Raw genomic sequence first — 26,253 nt, forward strand, 5'->3', positions numbered from 1 at the left:
TATGGATATTTGCACAATATCACTCAATATGAGAATGAGAAAATACTTGAAAACTTGAGATGTGAGTTGAAACTCTTTATTAATATGATAAGGAGAGACATTAAGGAGGGGAAATATTTAAAATTATGATTTAAAGAAAAACACTGTGTTTAGCAAAATACACTGAAGAACATCTTACATCGCTTTACAAAACCAATACAAAAAAGAAAGGATATTTGATCAGAATATTTAAACAAAACATTTTTTATTTACATTTTTGAAATTCCATTTACCTAATACTGATCATTTGGACATTTAACTTTAAAGCATTAAAGTGCTTGTTCTTAGACCATGCAGTGGTGACTGGGTGACATTATGTTTCTCACTGGGGAGACTTCAAAAAGAAGCCATTTTCTAAGGATTTTAGAAAATGGCCGTAAATTAGGTTTTTATTTTGGTGCACATAAATGTGATGGTATGAAACAATTTTTTGTTGTTGGTTTGAAATCTACAAAAAAAAAAAAAAAAAAAAAAACTGGAATGGAGTCATAAAAAAGAACCATAAAGACACACACACAAAACTTTGAAAAAGTCTTAAGCCATCTTCTTTTCTTCTTAATATTTTTCCCTTGAGTAACTGGGAAACTGGGAATTCCATTAGTAAACTAAAAGGGTTTTGAGAAAAAGTTTTCAGTCTTTGCATAATTGAAAAATGGTTTAAGACTATTCCATGCTATTCCTGCAGTAGTCAACATATGGTGACCTTGCCCTGCAAGGACTTTCAAGCTACTCTGAAAATGCATCTTGATAAACAGGGATCTTGTTCTTAATTTATTATTTACACAACAAATTAAAATCCAGTCATTTCACTATAATACTGTTTCAGAAGCTTCGTTTCTTCCTGCTGTTTGTGAGTATGTTACTAAAATAAAGGACAAGCACAGTATTTTCTAGAGCATATTAAATAGTAAAAGCTATAACACTTGTTAACATATACACAAGTAAAGCTGAAGCCAACATAAATGAACAACATATTCAACTAAAAGTTATTCATGTTGTCATAGTTAATAAAAAATACATAACTGTGGTATTGTAGCCATAGCATTGACTTACTATTCAGTCCTAAACATTTGGTTCATACAGCATCATTTAGAATCTAAATACCCTTAACCACATCTATTCCAAAACATTTACAACATACTCTATATACATTTGTACAAGTTAGGAAAAAAACTGAAAATAAATAATTTAGTTGAGAAGAAATGATATGCAAACAAACAAAAATACCCCGTAAAACTTGCAAACTGGTGGCTGACTTTCTACATGTGAACATTATGACGGAACAAAATAGTTGTAGGTTTAAAAAGTCATGATTATATCTGTAATTTACTTTGCATGTGTAGAATTGTGTGTGTTATCCTGGGGAGGAAAATGATTTTTAAAGATATTGAGAATAATCCAACAATTCAAAAGGAAGTTAATTCTCTGGGAAAGATCCGAACTCTCGAAACCACCAGACGTCCTGATGGAGCACATAAACAAGCAATTAATTATGTTGACATAAAAAAAATAAGTGCAGTCTCAGTGAACATCGCTCTCCATGAATTCCTCCTTGATGGAATGCTTGCTTCGGGACTCTTTGCAGTCAGGCATGTCAAAACCAAAGTCAGCCCATTCATCAGGAGCTGGGGTCATCCCAGATGGCCCCACAACGCCAGGCCTATTGGGGATTGTGATGGTGTGGCGGACACGAAAGTGCACAGCCTCCATGACCCGCTGACGCTGCAGCTCCCCGCCTGCCGCCCCGATAGCTGCCATCGCCGAGGCTGCCATGTTGCTGCTGGAGCGAAGCAGCTGCTGGCCGTGGTATTCGTGGTGATGGGCGGAGTTGGGAAGTTGATGAACAGCTCCTTGTTTCATGTCCTGCAGACCTCGCCAGATTGCAAGGCGAGACTGTTCAGGTATCTTCAGAGCACCTAAATCCTGGGGAAGGCACAGACAAGAATGTAAGAGAATATAAAATTGTAATAATGCAAAAGCACAAAGCAGAAGAATTACAGTGCCCTCTTGTGGTTGAATAAAAATATGTGTTTATGGGGACCGACAGCATTTAAAACAAGTCTCAACTATTAAGCAAATTGCAGGTTTAGTGTTTTTGTTGTGCTGTGGTCTTTGCTTGATTTCTTTTTCTTTTCCTATAAGGCCAAATCCGTAAAGGTGTGTCAGGTAAATGATTAATTTCAGAGTAGTTACCTCCATTGTAAGGGTTTGGAGATGGTAGACAGACTGGAGGCCTTGTGAGGTGAAGTACTCAATGAAGTTCTGACAACCCAGACTGGTGAGAAAACTGTATGGAAAGAAAAGCAGGGCTTCTTAGACCAAAACTACAGCTGAAGGAAGAACTAAAATATTAGCATTAATTATTTAAACACTATTGTAAACTATAATTATTCCTTAGCAGAACGAGGAACATCGAAACTTTAGCTTATTGACTACATTTGATTTAATAAAAGACTGTCAAAGTACATGATTTTTAATAATTTTGTGTCAATTTTTCTTTGATCAATTGTTTATCAATAATTTTTTTATTTCTGTATTTATTTTGAGACTGAGTGACAGATTTACTGCACAACTCTACTATCAAGTGCTTATGCAAGGTTACACGGCATGATAGATGCGGTGGAAGCAAGAGCATACACATGCATTTGTATTAATGATTCATGAGGACATTCTTGATTTGCTGAAAAACCTTTATTATAAATACATGAAATGTTAATACAAAGAGGTTGTAAAAAGAGTTTGTCTGTACATTGTAACTGTTCAAATATTCAAAACAGTCCCCCGAAAAACCAAAAGGATGGTGTAGCAAAACTGTCAAATATATCTTAAAGACCAGGGACTGCACTGACACATTATCCTAAACAAAATATATATATAAAAAAAGAATGTGGGGGGGAAAAAAAAGCTTTAAATTAATACAACTTAAACATTTCCTTTATAGAAAAATAGCAGTAGTGCATTGCAAAGCCAGACTGTATACACAGTGACAGAATGAAGGATTTTAGATCTAAGTTTGTAACTAATAACAAATCGTTGCTGTCGGACAAAAAATTTCATAACTCCAAAAAAATTTACCTTTACAGGAAATATAAATGAATTTACATGTGACATGTTCATCGACATATTTCAAGAATTATCAATGGAACCACAGAGAGGAATGAAGAGTGAGCAACTGAGTTGATTCTCACAATAAAATCAAAAATAGAGATACAAAGTTTTTGCCCGACAGCGACAAAATGCTATTGCAGGCATAATGAAGGTCAACACCTCTTGACCAGCTTTGCTACATAAACAGACATTTTGATGTTTTAGGTTCGTGGTCACCGCAAAGCATTTTAAAAGCAGTTCTGAAGTTGACGCAGAATGCTAGACAATACGATGGCCAAATTATGGGGTGAGAAATAATAATAATAATAGAAAAAAGAACAAATGTATATTTTTAAAAACTGGACCTTCATTATGGCGGCAGTTATAAGGTATAGAGATTTGCATTGTAATTGCAAGCTTTTGTAAAGCAGCCATAATTACACCAAACTGTCTACATTTAGACATCACCTGGCAAAAAGTAAACTTAAACATGGCCAAAATAAAATAAAAAAAAGTAACCACTGAAGCATCAACATCCGACTATTTCACATTTAACCCAACAAGTGCATCTGACTGCCGGCTGGCCTTTTACAGTTGGCTAAAGAAGGAGTGTCACTGCAGGGTGAGGTACCTGACAAGGCTGGGGTCAGGGTTATAAGGTGGCGGGCTGCAGTGGGAAGCAGACACTATATTCTGACTGCTGTGGCCACTGTTCATGTCACCGTTACCCTGCATGTGGTTGCTGTTGAGAATGCTCTGACCTAAGGGGAAGAGAGGAATGATCAAGAACTGTGTCTTACTGGGTTTGTACTGGATGTGCCAGAAGTCTAATGGCAGATTTTAGGACAGATCATAAAAGAGTGTTGCAAACACTTACCCATGTGAGCAAGGGTGGGGTTGGCGTTGGGATGCTGCTGAGGTTGGTGCCCCACCATCTGGTTGAGGGACTGTGTCTTTCCCAGGCCACTGTGTGAATGCATCTTGTTCATATTGGACAACGGAGAATAAGAGGAGGGGGATGCTATATGGTTCCTGTTGGAAGAAAATAACAAAACGAAGGATAAATTGAAGTTTTATATTGCATACTTAGATGACTTTATATTTTTCTTATCCCCAAAGAATCCAGTGTGGTAAAAAGTATCAACAAAACCAAAATCAACCAGCATGTTTAATTCAACAATTAAATAGTAAAATGTCTCAGGAGCATTTACACATTAGTTATGACATTTGTTTTTGCACCAAGCAGTGCTAGTGAACATTTTCTTCTTCAGTCATAATTCATGCACAGTTGTAGCATGTGTATGTTTTAATTGAACTCACGGTCTCTGCAGCAGCTGCTGTTGTGTTTGTTGTCTGTAGGAGTCCACCAGTGGCTGCGGTACCAACTCAACCAGCTCCAAACTGTCTTTAATCTTCATCAGCAGCTCAAAATTATCCCGCCCACGAACCTGCACGCAAAGACAGCATCAGCGATAATGACGATCAATAGTCAGTACCATTGACAAACTACTGTCGCATTTAAGGCGCGACAGAATCCAGTTTGTACAGCAGGGGGCGCTAAAACCAAGCAAGAACTAAGCGGAATAACTGAGCTTGAGACCTTTCCTATTGATTGATATTTATGAAACGTGTAAATTCCTTTAAAATTGTGTTTCTAGCTTTAGGTCAGCTTGCTTCAACTTTATGCTGGGAATGTTATAAATGAAATAATATTTAAAACTCCAGAACAATTGTTTTCTGTGTCATAACAACATAAAATGAGCTTGATTCGAAATCTGTGCCTCGCTCTGATTTTGTGTAGAAAAATAAGGCAATCAGAAATTAATGTCTGCGATGGCTTGTCTATTGCTGGATTAAATTTGATAGCTTACATTACTAAAAGATCAGATACAGACAAAAGGTTTTAATTTATCTTTAGTAGTAAAAGGAAAAATCTGTCAAAGTAATTCTTACAGGAATATAGTAAATCTCTTCCTCTCCATGCCGTCTTTTTCTTATGTTGATATGTGGACTGGAAATATTTGGTGGACTTTGTTTAAAATCTGCAAACATCAGAAAACAAAGTCATTCAGGTTTTAAAAACTCAAAAATAAAAACACTCTTGACTTTTGAAATGTTTTAGCAACACATAGAGCATTATTCATTTTTATCAACTCACTGCGCTTGTTGGCACTTCCGTTTTTGACCACGCTGTCATTCAGGGCCTGTTGCTCCCTGAAGTGGTCCTCATCTGCTTTGCGGTCTCTGCCAGGACATGCGCATATCCGACCCTCAAATGATCGTCTGCCCAACACCTGGCCACTGCAGAGATTATCACAGAATTGAACACGTTTGTTGGCAAAACTTTAACTGGTCCAATATAAATTGAATTAAAATGACAGAAAAAGAACTGAAAAGTTTCTTTAATGTTCCTCTGCTCTGCTGTAGACCTGTCAACACTTTGACTTTTAAATAATCATCAAACGAGCATTTAGACTTTTAGACATTTAGATCAACACATCTAAGTCTAAATGCAGTGTAATTTAAAAGAAGAGCTATTGTGGGGAGTCTTGTGTCAATTACTTACTCTCTGGTTTCCAAAGTAATGATGATGAGAATTGGTCTCCTGTTCATCCCACCCACACAGCTGCTGTTGCACATGAAATTGTAAAGGATGGTAGTAAACTCAGTCCCAACCTGAAACACAGCACAACATATTTAGGCTAAACTGCCTTAGTCTGACTGACACTTTCAGCCAAGTTTCAGAATTGTTATTCCTCAAGCTATTACTTTCATAACATTAATTAACCACCAGGGGGAGGTGTTGTAGTGCACTTTGATGTGAGAAGAGACAATCGTGCCTTTTATTGCCCTCCACAGGTGCAATCACAGACATGATGATGCCTGTTCATGTCTGCACACGCCCGGACCCTTTATTTATAGATGTGCCTACTTCGAGGTACTTGTGTGAAATTCTCTTTTTCTCTGCAACGATCTTGACTAAGCGACTTGAGAGTTTTAACTTGTTTCTAATTTCAGTAGAAAATACAAAAGCATTCAAATGCCACCACATATTTTCACTTGCTTTTTTTCTTCCATTCCTGTTCATTTAACATCTGTGTCTTTCCTGTCACAAGAATTTACTAAGAGTACATAACTTAAAGAGGATATGTTTTCAAAGCTTTTAAATCACAAGTCCATTAGAGTGTTATGTTTTCATTTTGTTATTAGACCCCTGTTGTCTGTCCAACACTGTGAGTACATTAACATCATTCAGAGAAATCACAATGAACATAAAGTTTCCCTTCATGCAGATAATGTCTTTCTATTTATCTCCAAATTTCTTGACTGTGTGTTTTCAGTTCTCATCCATCCAACTAAATGCATTTCATCTCATGTGTGTCTCACTTATTCACAGAAATGTTGAACCACCAACCTGCGGAGCTTCATAGGGCACAAAGACACTTTGTCTGCCAGTGACTGGATCATCCACATGCTGACAAAGGTTGTTTCCCTCTACTCTGATCAGGTGACTGGCTGGAGCTGTTTGACCTGAGGGGACCGTAAGCATTGAGTTTGTTGATTTACATCCAAACACAGTGTATTCAGTATAAATCCCTTGAAGTGACTAATGTGACATTAACTCAAAATTAATCTATTGAATTCAACTAATAAACAAAACTGAGCTTTTTTTTGCTACATTTCTTTTACATTTTGCATAATACAAGCTTTACATGTCATGTGAAATGTAAAGCTTGCTTAATTATACCATCATTGAATTCCCGTCCAAGTTCGTGGTTGGGGCACCGTTTGACGACCTCTGTGACATGCTCTGCCTTTTTGTAGACTGGCATGGCTCGGATGATGCTCCCATGAGGAGGAGAGGACGACACCTTGATCTGGATTGGGCAGGTTTTGGCAATTTGACAGTAGAGCTTCTTCAGTAAAGGAGAGTACTAAAAAACAAAAGAGATACCAGAAGTTAGTCCCGTGGAATAATAATAGTAATAATAATATTGAGGTTTTTAAGAAAAAAAGAAAGGAAATTGAAAATGAATGACCAGAAATGAAAGTGCTTTCTAGACACATATTCTGGGAACAATTCAGCTGATATGTTATGCTAACATGCGTAACATGATAGCATATTTTTCTTTCTTTTTGAAAGTAAACTTGCATCTTACATTGAATGCATTTTCAATGTGAAACTGTTTTACATGCAGTATAAGCAACAGTCACAATGATTGCACAAACACACGATATTATAACAGCCAATGAATGAAATTAGCACAGTGCACTAAAAGCATTTTTGTCACAAAAATGTCTCAAAGTGCAGAGAAATTAATTCACTGATTGAAAAACGGAATGTAAGCGCAGACAAAACGACAAAAACAAAAGAACGTGTCTGACACAAACACGAACAAGAACAAGATTCTACAGGGAAAGAAACAAACAGAACTGTTAACCAATTACCTGAAAATTATTTTAAAAATATGTGATCTGATGTAAGCCTATCACTAGAAATAAATTACAGTATATGCCTGACTGGATCTGTTTGTGAACCGCAGAGGTCATACTGTATGACCAGAAGTATATATATATATAAAAAAACAAAAAAAACAACTGGAAATCAGCGGACTAAAAGAAATTTTTTTTTCTCTTAAGTCATTCAAGTTGATCTCTCTTGACAAAAACAAGTAAAAAGAAAATATGCTGATCTATGTTAAAGCCAAATCTTTTGCAATCCCTTAGTTTACAATCGTCTGCACATGTACACGCATGCATGGGAGAGTGTAAGTGCCAGAAACACGTGCATAAAAATACTTAGCAAGAAATAAAACAGGCTCAGCATGCCACAACTCAATCTACAACCTTCCAGGATAAAAACCAAGAAGTCTGTTCAGGCTTGTACAGACATGCTGTGATGTGCTAAAAAGCAAATAAAATAGCACCTCGCATAGGAGAGATAAAGTATGTGCAGCTCTAGATCTGTAATGTAGCATACAAAAACATGAGGGTGGAACCTTGTTGTTTTTCATAGATGGAAGACAAGAAAAATAATAGAACCACAGAATTAATAGAACCATTATGTAAATGGCTCTGGATGAAATCTGTAGATGTAAAATATCAGCTGCGATTCATCTTTACCTATTACTTTACAATGATAATCGTTTCAAAAGTGAATAATTTCACAAATTCCAAAAATAATAGTAGTCACTTTACATTACATGGACCGGTCTACTGTTTCATCTTGGAAGTGGAGTTTTATGAACAATACATTTTTGAGACATTTTGGGTCTAATAGCAGATGTAGTCTAGAGTGGTAAAGTCCTAGTGACACTTATTATCTCAAAAGTCAGATTTTTGTATGAGCAGGGAAAACACCGCTTGTAAAGTTTACCAGGTTGAGCTGACAACACTCTTCTGCGTCGACGCTCTTTCTCCAGGAAAAATAGTAAAAAAAAAAAAGGATAAATCACAGAAACATAAACTTTTTTATAGGAAACCCTGGGAAATGTGAAGTCATGTCTACATTTCATTCAGACTGCAAGACAGGGGAAGAGATGAAGACTTTCAGCAGGCAGCAAGAAAGCTTAACGTATTACTGAAAAGTCGCTGTGCTTTTGAGCTTTTAACTCCATCAGTCATTGGGTGAGAGGTGAGGCACGCCCTGAACAGGTTGCCAGTCCGTCACAGGGCAACACACAGACACAGAGGATAAACAACCAACAACACATATTCTCACACATAAAGACTAACCAGGTAACCTAACAGTGATGTTTTTGAACTGTGGGAAGAAGCCAGAGTACTTGGAAAGAAAGCAGGCATTCACAGAGAGAACATCCAAACTTCAGGCAGTAAACCATCGACTAGGATTTGAACGCGGGGTAACACTGGTTACCCTGGGTAACACTGGTTACCCTGGGTAACACTGTTACCAACTCCCCATGCATGCAGGCTTTACATCTTCTTATTTTAAAATTCCTCAAGTGCGATTGGAAATAGGCCACAAAATTCTGATCGCTGCATATCTCGTCATTGTCCAGCCACTGTTGAAATCCTTGATGGAAAGCTAAACACTGGTGTGCCTCATGGATGCAATGATACATTGTCTTGCATCCTCTGCTACTGCTTAATGCAAAGTATTTCCTAAAACTGGATATTGTTATTTGCAGCAAAAAATAAAAACACACAAAAAAAACAGGTTCTTTTGTTTCCTTAGTTATGTTTTTTAGTTATCCAGTCATAATTTTTAATTTCTTCACCACTTTTTCAGGCGGAGGCCAGAAGGAGATTTGGTAGTCATCGAATCAGCATAATTAAACTAACTTATGCTGACTTATGACGGGTTGTTCTAAAACAACAGCCCACCCATAAAATGCCCTCTTTGCTAATTTCACACACATCCATATACAAAAGAAATACACAGGTAAGAGGGGGCTGACAACCAAACTGCACACACATGCCCTTAGCCATGAACAATGGCAACGATGAAAATACCTGTGCACAACATTACTCCATTTAATTTTCCCTAACAAGCCTCAATACTGTGAATAAATATGTTTAATTTTATTTACTGAATTTTGAGCTTTTCATGTTACTGCAATCACTCATGCATGGATAAACTATTGGTTTGCTTTCCGACAGAAATTAATGGAACATAAATGTGAAGGATCAAAGAAAATGAACCTTCAAGAAATTATAAAGCGCAGTAAGTTAAATAATAGTTGATGGACATGATGGTATCAGATGTGATGACTGTGTTCTACGCTGTATAGAAATTATTTTTACTGATCTTAAAATTAACAATAAATTAGTTTTTATGGCTTGACTGAACTCAAATAAGATTGTAATAAGTCATCAGTATGTCTTAAGACTTTGTTCAACTGGTTTTGTTTTTCCAACAAAGTCTCTTTATATTTCAGTATTTTTTTTTCACACTTCCAGCATTTAAATACAATTAATTTCATTTCTGTATGTTTTCAGGATCCCCCACATGATTTAAAAGACAATAAGGAATCTACAAGAAAAAAAATGTAGTGGCTCATATAATGTGAAATAAAAAAAAGTGCTTTCGTCATAGAGCTGCTGCAATTCACTGCTCCTTAGACTCTTATGTGTTCTGCAATGTTACATATGTTATTTAAAGCTGATTTCAGCAGCAAAAAGTTTTTTTTCTTACTTAGTCTGACCTAATATTAAATGTAATAACTGTAAAAAGGGAAAATAGTAAACATTTCTGTGTTTTTATCCTTCCAGAGTATATTTTGCTCCTTACTGTGGTCACCAGTATATATACTGCATATACTCTCCCCCACACACACCTACACACGCACTCACACGCAGGATAATTATTGTGGTAAAGAGCAAGCAATAAAAAAAAGGATCTGCGGTAGCTCCTGTATCTTCATGTACAAACAAGACATTACGAGTGATGACTAAACCAAGCTTTATTTCAGATCACAGAAAGTACTGAACGGGAAGAGATAAGAATATTGATTAGTATTGGTAAAAAGAGGGTAAAATTAGGATAAATGTTCTTTTTTCCTTTTGAATTATCTTAATACAAACAGTTCCAAATTATAGTCAGCTGACAAACCTGTCACAAATGAATATGTCAATAGTTTCATGTAAAATTTTCTTTTTCACCCACTGTGCTGCAGATTTATTCTTTAGTACAATTTAATACCAACAGAAATTGTACCAAATTAAGCTTTGTTGTTCTTTTTGCAGCATACTGTTCATAAAACTGAAACAGAGACATTTATAATAGCCCAGAAAACAAACAAACAAAAAAAAAAACCGGTCAGTTTTATAAAGCGCTGCCACAGATTGAGGAATACATCCTTTCTTCTGCATAGAGGACCCCTGTAGGCAGGTCAGGACAGGATCCTGCAGACAAGGTGATAATTGCCAGACCATCATCCATGTACACAAGCAGCAGCATGCCTGTTGCAAATTCAGCTGACAAATATTTTAAAAAATCTTGTGCACCTTCAAACTCACAGCGGCATTTAGAATCGCCATAGAATGTGGATACTTTACATATCCACATCGTCTAGAATGGCTTTTTTTCACTTGCTTTGTAATTGTAAATCAAAATGGAAAAGAGACTATTTGTAGCCTTAATGAATTATTTTCTTTTCACTTTTATGCTTTACACAAACTCTGACAGAAAAAAATATGACCAATTTAAAATAACATTGATGTAAAAAATTACTTTACGCAGACTGTGTGTTCTTTAAATCAATTTGCATTTCATAAATCATTTACTGCATTTCTGAAAACCAAAAACTTAGTCATTTTGAGGAATTTGAATAACATCCTACAACATGCAGTGGGGGCAGCAGGAAGCAGCTTCCTGGAGTGAAACTGACCTGGCCACCACAGTCTATCAAATGTAAATGGTAGTAATAAAATACTGATTATATATGTGGTTAAGTGCTAACTTATTCATCCTTCTGGTAAGTTTAGATTTAAAAATTTTATTCAACCAAGGACATTGTTTCTGACATGAAATGAGAGAGGGATCCTAAAAGAAATATTGCAAAACTATATAAAAGGAGTTTTTTCTACATTTTATTTAAAAAAACTGTATGCTGACAATTATTTTACTAAATAAGAGATTTCTTTTAACTTAACTCTGCCAGGGGTACAAATATATCTATTTGCTCTAACAACTTTTTAGTATAAATTCCCATATTTGTTTGATCTGTAGATTCTTCTCTAGAGGCCTACACGTGCGTATCAAGTGAGTTTTCCCAGATTTTCATTGCTTGGCAGGGAGAGCATGGTGATGTGGCTGTGAATGATGTATTTGGAAAGTAAGGGAAGGAAGGATGCATTGTGCAGGACTTGTTGGGACCTGCGTCCTAACGGAGAGACGCTAATAGCTGGGAAGAGGAGCTCCTCACAAGCTGTAGTGAAGTACATGCTGGAGCCTGCATTTCAGCCGCATCACACACACACACACACACACCCGCCCCACACATCCCACTCCCATCAAATGCGGTTTTCACGCGCACAATCACACTCGCGCACACGCGCACACATGCTGAGTCTGAAAGTATGGAGAGCGGTCTTGTAATTTGACAATGCTGAGGTGTTAGATCTCATTTCCAGTCGCGGTGACGCTCGTCTGCATCCAAGCGAAGGCATCATCTTTAAGAGGCAGGAGAGCGGCAGAGTTTCAGAGCTATTATCACTAATGTGTGTTGTCTTGACTAGACAAGGAGGGGGGATTACCAAGCTGGCTTAACATGGGCTTGGATGGGATTATGGTGTGTGGAAACATTATGAAAGATGGGTGGGGGGGAAGAATCGGTTCTTCTGTTCTCTGCCCTCTTTTAATGGTGGATCCGTCGGTATGTGGCCATAAATCTAACATTTCGTCACAACTGCAGCTGAAGACCTGAGAGGAAAGGATTTAACAATAAAAGCTTGATGCAACAGGTAGCTCAATTTCTTGTAATCTCCAAAAGCGATGCCTTGCCACCCAGTCTTAGTGGGAGGCAAAGAGCTGGGAAAAGAGGCAACTGATTATAGTCAATATTCCCCTGCTGGCATTCCACTACCTGAGGCTACAAGGAATGAGCATAGACTTAGATGGTTGACTATATTTAGCAATGTGACTATATGTATCCAACTTTTCTAAGAAGATAAAAAAAAATAATAATGAAACTCTAATCTTTGACTGTCTCCTTCCATTAAAAAAAACTGTTATTCTTATATTTTCTTTCCAGACCTGTAATTACAGAATATCTGTCATTTCTTTCTACTTACTGTAACAGTAACCTGGCAAGTATATGCAAAAAGTGCTGCTCCCAAAAATAAAACTTTTTCAACAAGCCTACATTTTGTCACAAACCACAAACTTCAATGTCTTTCCTGAGATATAACGTCATATTCCAACTAAACATACTGCACAGGTACTTGAGAAATGTAAAAAAAAAATATTTGGTTTTTAAATTTTTCCTTACTAGCAACAATGAGAAAAATGTATTCAGTCTCCTTTACTTTGGTGCTTTTATATAAAATTCAGTCCTCTGAATTGCATTCAGAACTCAGACCATTCCCACTTGGAAACATGGTGGTGGCAGGATCATGCTTTGAGGATTCTTTTTTTTCAGCAGGTAAAGGGAAGCTGGTCAGAAATGATTGGGAATAGAGCTGAATAAAATGGCAGTGCTAAGTCACAAGACTTCAGACTGGAGCAGACAGACATCTTTCAACAAGCAGAGCAACAATATAATACGTGAGATCAAAGCAAATTCATGTGCGAAAATGGCCCAGTCAAAGTCCAGACCTAAGTACAAGTTAGTATACGCTGCAGGATTTGAAATAGCTGTAACTCTCCATCTGATTGACTGAGCTTCAGGTATTTTCAGGAGCGGAATATATTAATGTCTAAATATACAAAACTATCAGAGACAACAGTCATATTCAATGAATCAGAATATTTATTTTCCTGATGAGACTCATTTGTCAGATAAAAAGCACTTTTTGAAAATAGCAACCTTCAAGAAGATATTAAATATGCTTTTTATGAAGTATTAAAAGGTTTTTTGTTATTATTCTGATGGAATATTGTGTTTTCATTCCATTTAACCAGCAAATCATCATAATTAGCAGAAAGAAATACTGAAAAACATCAGTCTGTGTCTAATTAATTTAAATAATATGTCTGAATGAAAGTTGTTACTGAAAGTAATTAATTTTACAATAGTATTCTAATAATATTGAACATGGCTGCACCTCAAAAGACCTTCAGAGAAAGATGGTTATAAAAAGCATCGACTCGAGGAGGTTGAATACAAATGACCAGCACTCAGATTTTACGTGATTTGCAAGATACACACAACAAGCAAAATTAGGTGCGATGTTACAATTGTCTAATTTTTAAGATATTAACAAGTTCATAAAGGGACAGAAAAAAAAATAGCTCTGCTGCCCTATTTTCCTTTTGGAACAGATCATTTGTAGATTTATTTTTTTGCATCTAGAATTGTTTTAATTTCTTTTAGTTACATAGTCATGTTTGTTCTGATATATTTACATACATTTATTAATTAGTGTCTGAAAAATAAATAAAAGAATAAAATGAATAAAGTTCTAATTTACAGTAGTGTTTGAAACCACGTGTCAGTTTACTGCCACTTCATGATAATGTGCCACTTTGGGTTAGTCCATCCCATAAAATCCCAATAAAGTACACTGAAGTTTGTGGTTGTTATGTGAAAAATATTTTTACAAGGTGTAGACACTATTGGAAGAGACTACATATGCTTTCTTTTTGCTTAGCAGATTTCCATAAAAAATTCCTAGCAGCAAGTTTATTTGGTTTTTAAAAAAAAAAAAAGTTGCTTCATAGCTCAAGAAGAGTTTTTTCATCCTGATTTTGCTTCTCCAATTCTACCGCCAAGCCCAGAAGACAGAGCGAAGCCTTATAAAAGACTAAATCCCTCACTCTGATCCCCTTGTTTAATGGCAGTGGAGGCACTAAAATAATCACAGGTTATCTTCTCAATCCCTATTTTCAGTAAAAGTCATTTTCCAGTCAAACACTCCTTTGTGTCTTCTCTTGAGATGATAGCAAAGCAGTTTATCGCCTCAAAGAAAAACAAAAATCAACCAGGGAGAACTAAGCATAAGGAGAACTAATGCTTTTTTCTCTGAGCATCAACAAGTGCCTTTTGCCAACATTACACAATGAAAACCGACATTTTGAAAGGGTTTCAATAGTGAATTTATGAACTTATTCAGTTCATAAATTCCAGGTTCAGCTGGAGGTTTCTTTCTGTCATGAAGGAGTTGTTCCTTTCCTCTGGCGCCATTTGATCAGGAGGAGGGCATGATGCAAAGTGAGTAACCAAAACCACAAGTCGGATTTCCTTAGGTTGACAACTTTGTACCAATTGGCATCACAAAACAAAAATTGACTGCATAACCAATAACTAGGTTCAAATTGGAATGTATGTGGTTAAAGTTGAACCTGATGATTGGGTTGAATTAAACTGACCTGATGCTTTCTTTTTATGAATTAAACTTTGCAAAGTTTTTAAAGAAGACATTTGTTGTAAACTTTAATGAATAATTAAAGCTGAATTGAAGCAAACTGAATCGAACCTTATAGCTATGTTAGATCAAACAGACTATCTTTACTTTGCTCACAGAGACGTTTTGTGAATTTGATGTGTTTTAGGCACAAAACTTTGTGTGAAGTCGGGGTCAGCAACCTTTACAAGAGATTCATGTTTACTGCAGAACTTTAAAAAAAAACATTTGGCTGAAGATGTCAAATATCAAAAGAGTCTACTGAACTGTGTGAGAAGAATTATAACTTTAGGAATTTTTTATTATTCAAAGTAATCTGTGTGTTTAGCAGGCTGGTAAGCGCATCAGCAGTATAAGGAGCTTAAGCCTATTCACTTCAAATCCCCATAAAATATTTGCTTCGTTTGCTAGGAATAATTCTTTATTATCTCTATCAAGTATCAGACGAAAACACCAAATTTTAAAAGCAAACAGAGGGATCTGCTTTTGGCTCATTGAATTATTTTCTTCCAGTTCATTTTTTTTATTCTGTTGTTTTTGGGTTATGTGAATGCAATGTGGTTGAGAAATTTAAAGGAGACGAAGAGGATAGGGAGACAGAATTTATCAGAGGATAGAAAGGAAAACTTTTGGGCGCCAGAGGTGACAACCATGAGCGCATGCTAAGACGGGGAAGAAGGAAAAGACAGAGAAAGAAAAGTGTCAGGTCAAAGACCACTGCGCTAATGTCCAAGGCAGGATCTTCTTACATCACCGAGGACAGACTGAAGGAGTCCATCACGCATGGTTACTCCAAGCAAACACACAGCCCCCGAGGACTTCAGCCTCACACACAGTGTGAGGGAAGAGCGGTTTGTCTCTTGTTTCTCTTGTTTCAGGGAGGTCAACTGTGTGACAGTCGGAGGTGACACCTTTCCAGCGAGAGGTTTCTCAGTGGTTTGATGACAAATTACGCAGCTCCCATTTCACCTGTCTTTCACCACTGTCACATCACCTTATGCTCCTTTATGCTTCTAATGTAAATATCCTCGCTTAGGTTTCTCTCAGGAAAGTTCCTCAAAGAGAGATGACAATCAAGACTTTCTTGGCCGACTTCCACTTTTTTCTGGTCTGACGTGTTGATTTCAATTTTTGCAGATTTAATATTTTTTACTCTAAATAAAATACAACAAAACAACAAAAATAGGTTATTAGATAGTTAGTAGCTTCGAATAGAACAAACATTAAAAAACTAATTTCCTTTTTCCCCATTTAGATCTCAAAGAATCTGTCTGAACCTGCGCTTCAACGCTGCTAAACTAAAATAAATAACCATCAAATTACATACTGTTGGTTGTTGGTTTATAAGCAGAATATAGTGAGAGTTGACACACTTCATAAGCAGTAAAGAAAAAAGATTTACAGATTTGACGTGCTGATGATTGTCTAATTCCAGTCTCTGGTCGATTGGTACTTATTCAAGCTCTGCTACTGATGGAACATTTTTCACACAATGTGTGGATTATATCAGTAATACATATGTGATGTTGTCCTAAGCCTATGTTTGATGGAAGGTTAGGCACATCATCAGATGAAGATCTGTAAAGGCTTGCATGATTGATTGTGTTCGGCCTTCCCTCTATCCCTAAAGTTCGGTTTCCCACGATGCATATCTCAAAACGTCCCAAGTTTGATCGTGTTAGTCTTTCATTATTATTACTACCATGTCATCTGCACCAACATATATTTACTACAACTCTTAGATGCATATTAAATGCCATTATTTAAATATTCTCAAAACTATAACAGAATATGTCAGTGTCACACAATTAAGACAAAATGTTTCTAAGCAGTTCCATTGGACGAGACTTTCTCTGCTGTGCTCATCAGGCAGATTTCTAAAAATTTTAATAGAAGACAAGATAAATCACTGGACCCGCTTTTGCCTGCACTCAACACGCCTGCACATGTGCGGGCTGGGGTGAATGTGTGAGAATGAGTGTCTCCGTGTGAATATTGATGAGTGTGTGACTAACACTGAGACAGAAAGAGGAAAAAAAGCTCCTGCATGCACAGACAGGGAAGCTGCATGTCAAGGCCTCAAACGTGTGTGTGTGTTTGTCTACTCACGGTCCATGTGGCGGACTTGGCGGTGCTGGACTGCTGGAAGGACACCTGGAAGGCATGCGGCCCCGGGTAGTCGGTGTTGGAGGGGATTGCCGGGGCAGGGGACAGGCCCTCAAAGGTGGAGTTGGGCTGGGAGTAAGGCGAAGGGGTGGGCACGGCCGACGAAGACGTGTTCTCGGAGCTGTAGGGGCTGGCGGACGTGGCGCGGCTCCCCAGGCTCTCCATGCTGCTGCTCAGCAAGTTGTACTGGGACTGGGGGGAGAAGCCAAGAGGGAAGAGAACGAAACAGGTGAAAAAGGGAGGGAGCAGGAAGGCAGAGGGAGGACACAGCTAGAGGTGCGAGAGAGACAGAGGTTTTGGAAGCTTAAGGGAGGTCAGGTTACAGAAGAAGAGGGAGATCTATGTGTGATGCTGCATGTTTAACTGAGTAGGTTTCCCACATCTGCATTTTTGGTGAAATGTACAGAGCATTTGTACAGAGGTCCTTCCTGCAGCTTCCTTGTGGTTATGTGACACATGTTGTACAACATAGACATAACAAGGTCTGCCTAAATGCATGCCCTTTCCCATTTTTTTTCTCTCCAGCGTGTTTACGAAGAGCGATGATGTGCTGTATGTAAAAATAAGTGTTAATGACTTCTTTTAGGCCCAAACTTGGCTGTACATAAACTACCTTAGTTTTCTGGCATAGGATGTCCATAAAAACACACACAAAAGAATAATTTTTAAAAATTATAAACATAAACAAGTTCACCCGTTCACTTTGCACGATGATCATTAACAGTAATTTTCCTGCTGTACCTTCAATAACTAGAACCCATACAATTAAGTGAAAGTAATAGTAAAACTAATCTAGATTTTAAAAACAAACCCGATTTTTTTTGTTTCTGATTTAGACACGTCAAAAAACTGCATTAGAAAAACAAACTACCAGCCAAAGAAAACAAAAAAAGAAATTTTACCTTCTTTTTCACGTAGTACATCCTCTAGAGCATTGGTCTCATTTATCAAATCTTCCGCCAGTCAAACGTCCAAACACAACAGAGCACCGCAGAGTGCAGGAGCATAGCCTATAACCTCAGACCTCAAGCAAGGTGTGCATCAGTGGACATGTTCTACCGCACACTCAAGGCACATGTGCTGCCAGGACAAGGGGAAAAGAAAAGGTGAGGACTGGTGTGGAGAGAGAGGAATGATACACTGAGATGAGGGGAGAGAAGCGGAGAAGGGAAAGAGGGATGGGAACCCAAAAAATGGTACGACATTCTAATTATGGCATGCCCGGACATAGACGGCAATGCCGGGGCGCATGTACACACATGCTCCGAAACACCTTGTAAAGGCCTACTCTAAGTCAACACTGTCTGGTCTGACATCGAGAGCAAGATACAGGGCGTGAGCGAGGAGAGAGAGAGAGAGGGGAAAAAAACACACAAAAGAACAGAAGTTCAAAGGTCACAACCCCCACCTTCCTGCATTGCAGATCAATCTCACTCTAAATAAGAATTTGAATCGGCTGTATTGGTGAGGTTTGTGTGCACAAACAGGGAATTTGACTTTTTGGTTTGTGCACACAAGCCTGACTAATACAGTCAGTAACACAGTCAGGTGGTCAGCACTCTCAGAAGAGGAAACTTCCAACGGCTTTGCAAGCATGAAATAAATAATGTTATATGTTTCACATAAATTGGAAAGTAGACAAAAGTTTCAAGCTTTAACTGATGGACTTTAATTTCTCAACTGTGTGTTTGCCAAAATACCAAGTGTCGACCAATTCACAGTTTTTATTTTTCAATTAAAGTGTACCATATGGACAGAGTGAATTTATTCTTTTTTGTGTGAAAAGACATTTCAAGTTCTTTAAAATTGAGTTACATGTGTTTCATTGAAGAGCACATTTTTCAACACGTCAGTTAAATAGCATTGCAATAAAACATGGACCCAAAAAGCCTGTGCTGTATTTGGTATATTAATCTCTCTCTTTAAATACGAACTTAAAAACTTTTTTCTTTTTCTTTTTATCTTTCTTAACGATGTCTTGGAGCCATGCGATAGACTGGCGACCTGTCCAGGGTGACCCCGCCTCTCGCCCAAAACGTTCACTGGAGATAGGTACCAGCACCCCTCCTGACCCCATTAGGGACAAGGGTGTTAGAAAATGGATGGATGATGTCTTGGACTGCCTGTGCTATAAATACGCTTGCCAAATCTTGCCTTAAGAATTATTATGTTAACTACATGAGCCAATAAAATGAGTTGTTAAACAAAGTCAATAGTACTTGAAGATGATTGTTGGTTTCTGATGTTTCATTTTAAGTTTTATACAGACTCAGGAGCATTGCATGTCCTGTTTAATGCACTCATATGTCATGTGCAGTGCATTGAAAACGTTTAATGTCCCGTGAATTATTCTTCAACACACATTCATCCCCAGCCTGCACATGGTTCTGGTTGTGGCAGAACCAATGCTGTGGGGATGGTTTCTTCAGCAGGGACAGGAAAGCTGGTCAGGAAACTGCAAGAAAACCCACTCACAATGGCCTAATCCAAGTACAAAGTTAAATTCAGAATATATGAGAAGAATTTCAAACTATTCTTTGTACTCAAACTCCACTCAATCTTTCTTAGATTGAGCCAATTTCAAAGAAGAATGGCCAAAGAATGGAGAGTCTGCATGCACAAGATGGTGTTGAAACCCTATAAAATATGTGGAGCTGTTCTTAGAGCGAAACGTGGCTTTGTTCAATATTTACTCAGAGGGACTGCATACAAATACACAGCCTACTTATCGGATTATTTATTTGTGAAAAATGTAAAATCATCAAATGTCTTATTTCTAGATTGCTCACACGCACATAAGAAATCCAATTAAATCAAATTTAAGGTTATAATGTGACAAAGCAAAATATTGTTTTCCTCCTTGATTACTTCCTTCCTTCTTTTTTCCTTCCTTTGCTCATTCATTTATTCAATCATTTCTTCCTTAACTTTTTCCTTTCTTTCCTTCCTTTCTTTCTTCTTCCTTCCTTCAAAAACAATCAAATCCTGCACACTCACTGATAAAACAATTTAAGGTACTGTGATGGCCAAATCCATGGCCACACTCCTTTGTTGGTAATTCTTTTTATGCACAGTTTATTTTTTCATATAAACACAACAACACTTTAGTTTCAATAAAAACATTTATTAGTTGATTTGAATGCATTCGTTCTATTTGTTAGCGCGCACATTTAGTTGGCATATGTATTTATATCAACTTAAAGTTAATTTTGTTTGCTTACGATTAATTCTGTTTGTTTTCCTGCTGGTACTTACCTGCCTTGCAGTTGCCAGACAAAGGATGGGAACCAGGACTCAGCAGGCTTACATGCTGATTGGACCAAACCACTAGTTCCTGCTGGCAGGGGGAATTTGTAGTTTCTTTATTTAGATAAGTTTTGTATTTAAGTAAATATTAGTATTTAAAGTTTAATATTTTTTGATTTTCATTTTTGGGTCTTTAGTTTAGCCAAACTTAGCTGCACTGTTATTTGTTTTTGTGTTATTTGTAATTGTATTCTGTTTAGTTAACCTATTGTGTCTTTATTGGTCTGATCAGCCAGTATATAAACCCCTGTGTGTCATTTCTTTGTTAGGTCAGTTATGTTTGTTTGTGCAGCCAGTTTGTTTAAATTTTTTTTTGCCTGAGTTCAGTTTTGTTTCTTTTACCTCTTTTATGAGCTCAGTTTATCTTTTGTTATTTATAATCTTTGGGTTAAAATAAAAAACCCTATTTTTCTAATATGTCCTGCGACTCCTCCTGTTTTTTAACTCGGTCCATCACAGGTACCATAAAGAAGGCAACTACTTTTTTACATGTTGTGGCTTTAAGTGAGCTAAAGTAAGACTGTATGCACTTTTCTAGACATCATTGATTAACCAAACATGGTAAGCTACTGTTGACAATTTTTCAAACCAAACAAACAAAAACATAAAAACAGAAAAAACAGGACTTTTCCATTCCATTTCCCCTTTATAAGATACACTTATTTCAAACTTTGACTCAATGCTCCACATCTGTCTTATCGTTCTATCAGTAAGTGGAAAAAACTAAATTCAGTCAATGTTCAAAATTAAATACAAACTATTATTAATTCACCAAAGTGTTGCTGCTTGGATCCATACAGCGACAGATTGAGTGCTAGGTATGTGCTGTACAGATAAAGTCAGATTCTTAGAAAATAATGACAAACACTGCAACTGAAAAAACACATTTGCAGAGATAAAAATTTTGCTTTCTCGCACGTCCATCTAAAATATATGACAATTAGCATTTATACTGATGTTTGCCTTTCTTATAAGTGGGATGTATAAAGTAATTGGGATGTCCCCCTAATGTCTGTTTACAACCTAGCTCTATTATTAAAGAAGCTTTCTGGGCACAAAAGAGGTCCAGGTGTATGTGTCAACAGCAAAAAAAAAAGAAAGAAAAAAAACGTATTTCACACACCCGGACACACACACACACATACACTCCCAGGTGCGCTCTGTGTTAATACCTGAACTGAATTCACAACAAGTTGAAACAAGAGCTAAAGCCTTCGCTGCAACTGTGTGAGCAAATGTGCGTGTGTTCATGTGTGTGTACGTGATTCCCGTCCCAGCATCATGCGATCTTCCCTATGGGCAGTCATCCTGGCTGCTGCCACTCAAAGCCAAGCTTAAAGGCTCAAAACACTAAGAGACCAGGATAAGCCTGCTGCAGCTACCTTCACTTGTCACAGTGAATGAAACACAAAAGGTCCAGGATAAAATAACTGTTACCTATTTTTACAGCCACTTATTATATCAAACCTTGTAATGATATAAAACACCACGGCCACTTAACATGTTCAACAATAGAAGCCAGCATGGTTCAGTCGCATCTATTGGAAGGAGGTTGGAGAAAAATGAAAGCTTAGCTGCACAAATGAACAAAATGAAAACATATAAACACTACCTATATTTGTTTAACTTTCCTGATGGAAACACATGGTATACAGATGCAAGGATAAAGGGTGGTTAATGCAGAAGTGTGTGCATCAAGGTTTCCCCCTGCTGGATATATGAGGCGAAATGCAAAAAGGAGACTTCAAATCTCAAAGTGCTGTAACTTCATGTAAAACAAGTAAAATGTGATATCTAATTAGGGCCATTATGGATGCAAGAGAAGAATTAAGAGTCCCTGTTGTGTGCTCTTCTGTTACTGTCCATCTGCTTTAAAGTTTACAGTAATAATTGTTGTCTTTCAATCATTTCAAACCAATCATTCTCCTCTGACATCAACAAGGCAATTCATATTTTTTTTTCTTTTTCTGGTCATTTTCTCTAAATCAGATCTAATGCTCCAAAAATCAAAGTTATGCTGAAAATCTGCAGTCGGTCAGCAGTTTCTGAAACATGCAGACCAGATATCTACTCCAACATTAATGCCACTTACTAAGCAACTTAGCTTTTCTTATTTGACCCTTCTGATCCCCAGTTTGCATTTCAAGCGATTCTGTTCAGTAAGTCTCAATACCTACATATGTTGATTGCTGGAAATCTGATTGACTAGTGTTAAAAAATGAAAATATTTGACTAATAAAGTGACAGGTAAATAGGTAGGAACCAAGAAAACAAGAGGCGGTCAGATTTACTGCCTTCTGCTGTTTCTCTTGCTCAGGTAAACCCCCCCATCGGGGAAACATGGAGCAGGCGGGTCCAAACTGTACCAACCTATCTCTTAATACGGTTCTCATAATTTTACCTGGTTAACATAAACTAAAGCAAAGCACAAGAAAATTTAATGTTATCCCCTCGGGAATACCTTTTCAAATACAGTAGAAAGTGTTCCAAATAAATCTTTTAAAAATCACATTAAATCATATTAGAAATGACTGTTAAATATCCCAAAGCACATATTAAACTTTACTTGTTTTTAAAAGCTCAAACACCATAATCAATAAAAATCAAGTCACATCTCAAACATTTTTTCCATCTATGCTATTAGTGAACACTTAAATATAGAGATAATATTCAGAAGACTTTAGCAATACAATCTTCTGCATAACTGTTTTCAAATAAATCAAACTCAGTTTGCACTGTTGTAAATGTGCATCAACTCACCACATCACACAGCATCGTTAGGCTCCTGACAAGATAAACCTGCCTCTGCAACGCTTCTGTGGTCAGGTTGGACCGTAACATGTGACCTCTGTGCAGCCAGGTGACCTTTCTGTGCAGCCGGACATGATGGAGGACCGAAGATGCCCTGCCTCTTCCTCCTCCACTTCTCTTTCTCCACTTGGCCTTCTTTATTTGCCATGCGTCTAACAACAATCCAACAACAAATTCTCGCCCTGCCCCTCTCTCTCGCTCTCTCTTTTTTTTCTGTCATGACTGTTCATTAACCAGACCGACAGGTCCAGACTTGCCCACTTAAAAATGACATGAGACCAATATTCAAAATCGGAAAGACACAAAGCAGAGGTGGGGTTGGAAATCGGGTTTTGAGACAAAGATTCATAAAAGTCACAAGATGAGTCAAGTCAAAATGAGACCTGCAATTATTTCCCTGTATTAAAAAGAGATTTGCTGTTTATTTTTTCCTCGTGAACGTGAAGTTTAACAGGTGCCACCTGCCGAGCAATCACCTGCAAACTTAATGTGCTTGCTTGTTAATGCATCTGCACACATACACACACTACCCAACAGATGGGTAGTGTGTGCTCCACAGTGGAGCAGCAAGGGGCACTGTGGGATTTCATGATCCCTCCCTCAGCACATAGACACGCACACACCCCTACATACACACACACACACACCCACAGACCACCCCACAGTCCCAACAGATCGCTCAGCAGAGAAACAGAGAGGGAAAAACCTGCTGAGGAGAGGGAAACTATATAGGTGGGAATTCTCCCTGAAAAGGAGGGAAAGGTGGAAAACACACCAAAAGAAAAGGCTAAAACTGTTTATGTATAAGAGCAATAAGCAGGAGAAAATATTATTTTATTTATCTAAAATAATCTTGCAAAAAACAAATTAAATTATATGCTTCTGAAAACCAAAGCAACACTCATGTTCCTACCATGACATTGTCGTTCATGTCTCTGATGTGATAGACGTCCATGGAGACCTCCGCACAGTTTCGGTGATTCCCTGGCGTGCTGGTAGATGGAACCGGGTGCTCACCTCGCTGGCTGCTTGGGGGAAGCTCATAATAGGTGCTGTCTGGCTCTCTAGGTGGACAAAAATATCATGAATATGAAATGTTCACGAATAAAGTACATTTATGAAAAATTCAACCTGTAGCCTATTTACTTTCACGAAAACAACAGGGCTACTTTTTTCTTTATTTTCTTCAAACATGTTTTACAACCTTAAAGTATTTTAAAAATTTGTAATCAGCGTAGAAGATTTTGTGGCAAAAAACATTTAAAATAATTATTTTGTTTTACATATCTTGAACAAGAGATTATAAAATGCCGTCCAGGATCCTGGGTAAAAAAAACAAAAAAACACTGGTTTTAAGTAGCAAATACAAATCTTGAATAAGATGCTAACTTTGGCATTACCAGTCTGCTGTGATGTAAAGCCATGTTTTATTACTATCTCAAATCAATCGGTAGATATCATAATATAGAATGGGAAAACTATCTGAGGCACAATTGAAACATAACTCTTTTTTCCAACTGTTCAAGTCACCCCTTAACAGAATGGTTCCCTAAGTGGTGTGTCATCTCACAAACATCAAAACTCTTATTAAAACACTACTGGATTATTAGAATAATTCGGCTGGTAATGTCATTTATTATAAGCCTGGTTTATGATAAAAACCACACTTCTTTATATTAATGTTTGGTTGATTATAGAAAGCTAATAATTAACCTTCACCATCAGAAAACCTTTGCATCACAACTTAAAGTGGATGCAACATACGTTTGTTTTTCACCTCATTGGGTAATCTATAAAATGAATTGCCACAAAAGCAATGAGTTAAACTGAAAAAAATAGATTGCTTTAATAAAAAGTATGATCACAGAAAGCAGTCATCAGCAGGTGCTGACTCACAGAGAGCTCCACAGGTGCTCCAATGTGCCTCCTTCCTCAACAACAGCGGACTGGGACATCTTAAAGGACGGGCAGTTTGATGAGGGGCAGATCGCACTGCGAGCCACAGAGATATTTCATTAAGTTTGCATAATGAATGGTGAATATCTGAAATAATAATTGAGTAGGAATGCACGGATAATGCAGAAAAACACAATTAACATTCAAATCTCCGAAACAACCACTGGGGTGTGGTTATTTTATGGTAGAGCAATTTTGCTGTGAGTTATTTGCAAAGTAGAATCAAAGCACTTAACTCATGTAGAGCTTTGAGACACAGATAGTCAGAAATATAAATTATTTATCCACATCAATCTTTGGTTCATCATAAACGCCTTAAAAGAGAAGTTTGGTGGAGAGCAAGTCTAAGACTCTTTATAAAGGGTATTACAAGTGCTACTGTCTACTCGGTCCATTCACCTCTAAAGTCTGAAACTTGTTTTTGGAAATGACATCAAGAACAACTAAACTGTAGGGGTGCACCGATTTATCGGCCAGCCTATTTATCAGAGCCAATTTCCCTAATTTTGAGAGATCGGCCAGTCTTTACATATGAAGCCGATCCTATCCACTGATCTTATCTAGCTTGGCAAAGATCTAAGAATCAACCACTGTCTTCTTTTGCTCTCCTTTGAGAAAGGTTTGACTGACTGATCGGCCCACCAGGTTATGTCTGCACATTTATAATTAACAATATTGACCCCACTGTTACCAACTCAACAACTTTCTTGCTATATTGAGCAACATTTCAGACAAAAAAATTGGTATCGGTCAAAATTGGAATCGGCAGGTTAAGCTTTTTGGAAGATTGATAATCTGTGATAAACGGCCAGAAAATTGTAATCGGTGCACCCCTACTAAACTGTGCTCTATTTCCAT

General features: G+C 37.4%; 1 protein-coding gene across 2 annotated transcripts; it reads right to left on the minus strand.

The window, feature by feature from the left end:
- Positions 1-60: 60 nt before the first annotated feature.
- tp73 (tumor protein p73) lies at positions 61-25,409 on the minus strand. 2 transcript variants are annotated; one of them, XM_023335366.1, is made up of 13 exons: positions 25,336-25,409; positions 24,353-24,503; positions 17,266-17,514; positions 6,875-7,061; positions 6,542-6,657; positions 5,693-5,802; positions 5,285-5,427; positions 5,080-5,168; positions 4,447-4,574; positions 4,004-4,158; positions 3,758-3,887; positions 2,233-2,326; positions 61-1,962 (listed from the first exon to the last, which is right to left on the minus strand). In XM_023335366.1, the coding sequence occupies exons 1-13, from the start codon at positions 25,392-25,394 to the stop codon at positions 1,561-1,563; spliced, it is 2,013 nt and encodes a 670-aa protein (XP_023191134.1). In that variant the 5' UTR covers positions 25,395-25,409; the 3' UTR covers positions 61-1,560. The 2 variants fall into 2 exon arrangements, with proteins under 2 accessions (XP_023191134.1, XP_023191127.1); XM_023335359.1 differs by lacking the exons at positions 24,353-24,503; positions 25,336-25,409 and adding an exon at positions 18,225-18,490.
- Between the last annotated feature and the right edge of the window lie 844 nt (positions 25,410-26,253).

The sequence above is a fragment of the Xiphophorus maculatus genome, chromosome 1 (genome assembly GCF_002775205.1).
Source record: "Xiphophorus maculatus strain JP 163 A chromosome 1, X_maculatus-5.0-male, whole genome shotgun sequence".
Classification (NCBI taxonomy): Eukaryota; Metazoa; Chordata; class Actinopteri; order Cyprinodontiformes; family Poeciliidae; genus Xiphophorus; species Xiphophorus maculatus.

Bases quoted from the DNA above. Each gene is read 5' to 3' on its own strand.
- tp73 (XM_023335366.1), bottom strand. From the start codon at position 25,394: ATGTCCCAGTCCGCTGTTGTTGAGGAAGGAGGCACATTGGAGCACCTG. The intron at 24,504-25,335 runs GTGAGTCAGCAC...TTGTCCACCTAG, and splicing joins GAGCACCTGTGGAGCTCTCT to AGAGCCAGACAGCACCTATT. The intron at 4,575-5,079 runs GTAAGAATTACT...CTTTGCGTGCAG, and splicing joins AAGAGATTTACTATATTCCT to GTTCGTGGGCGGGATAATTT.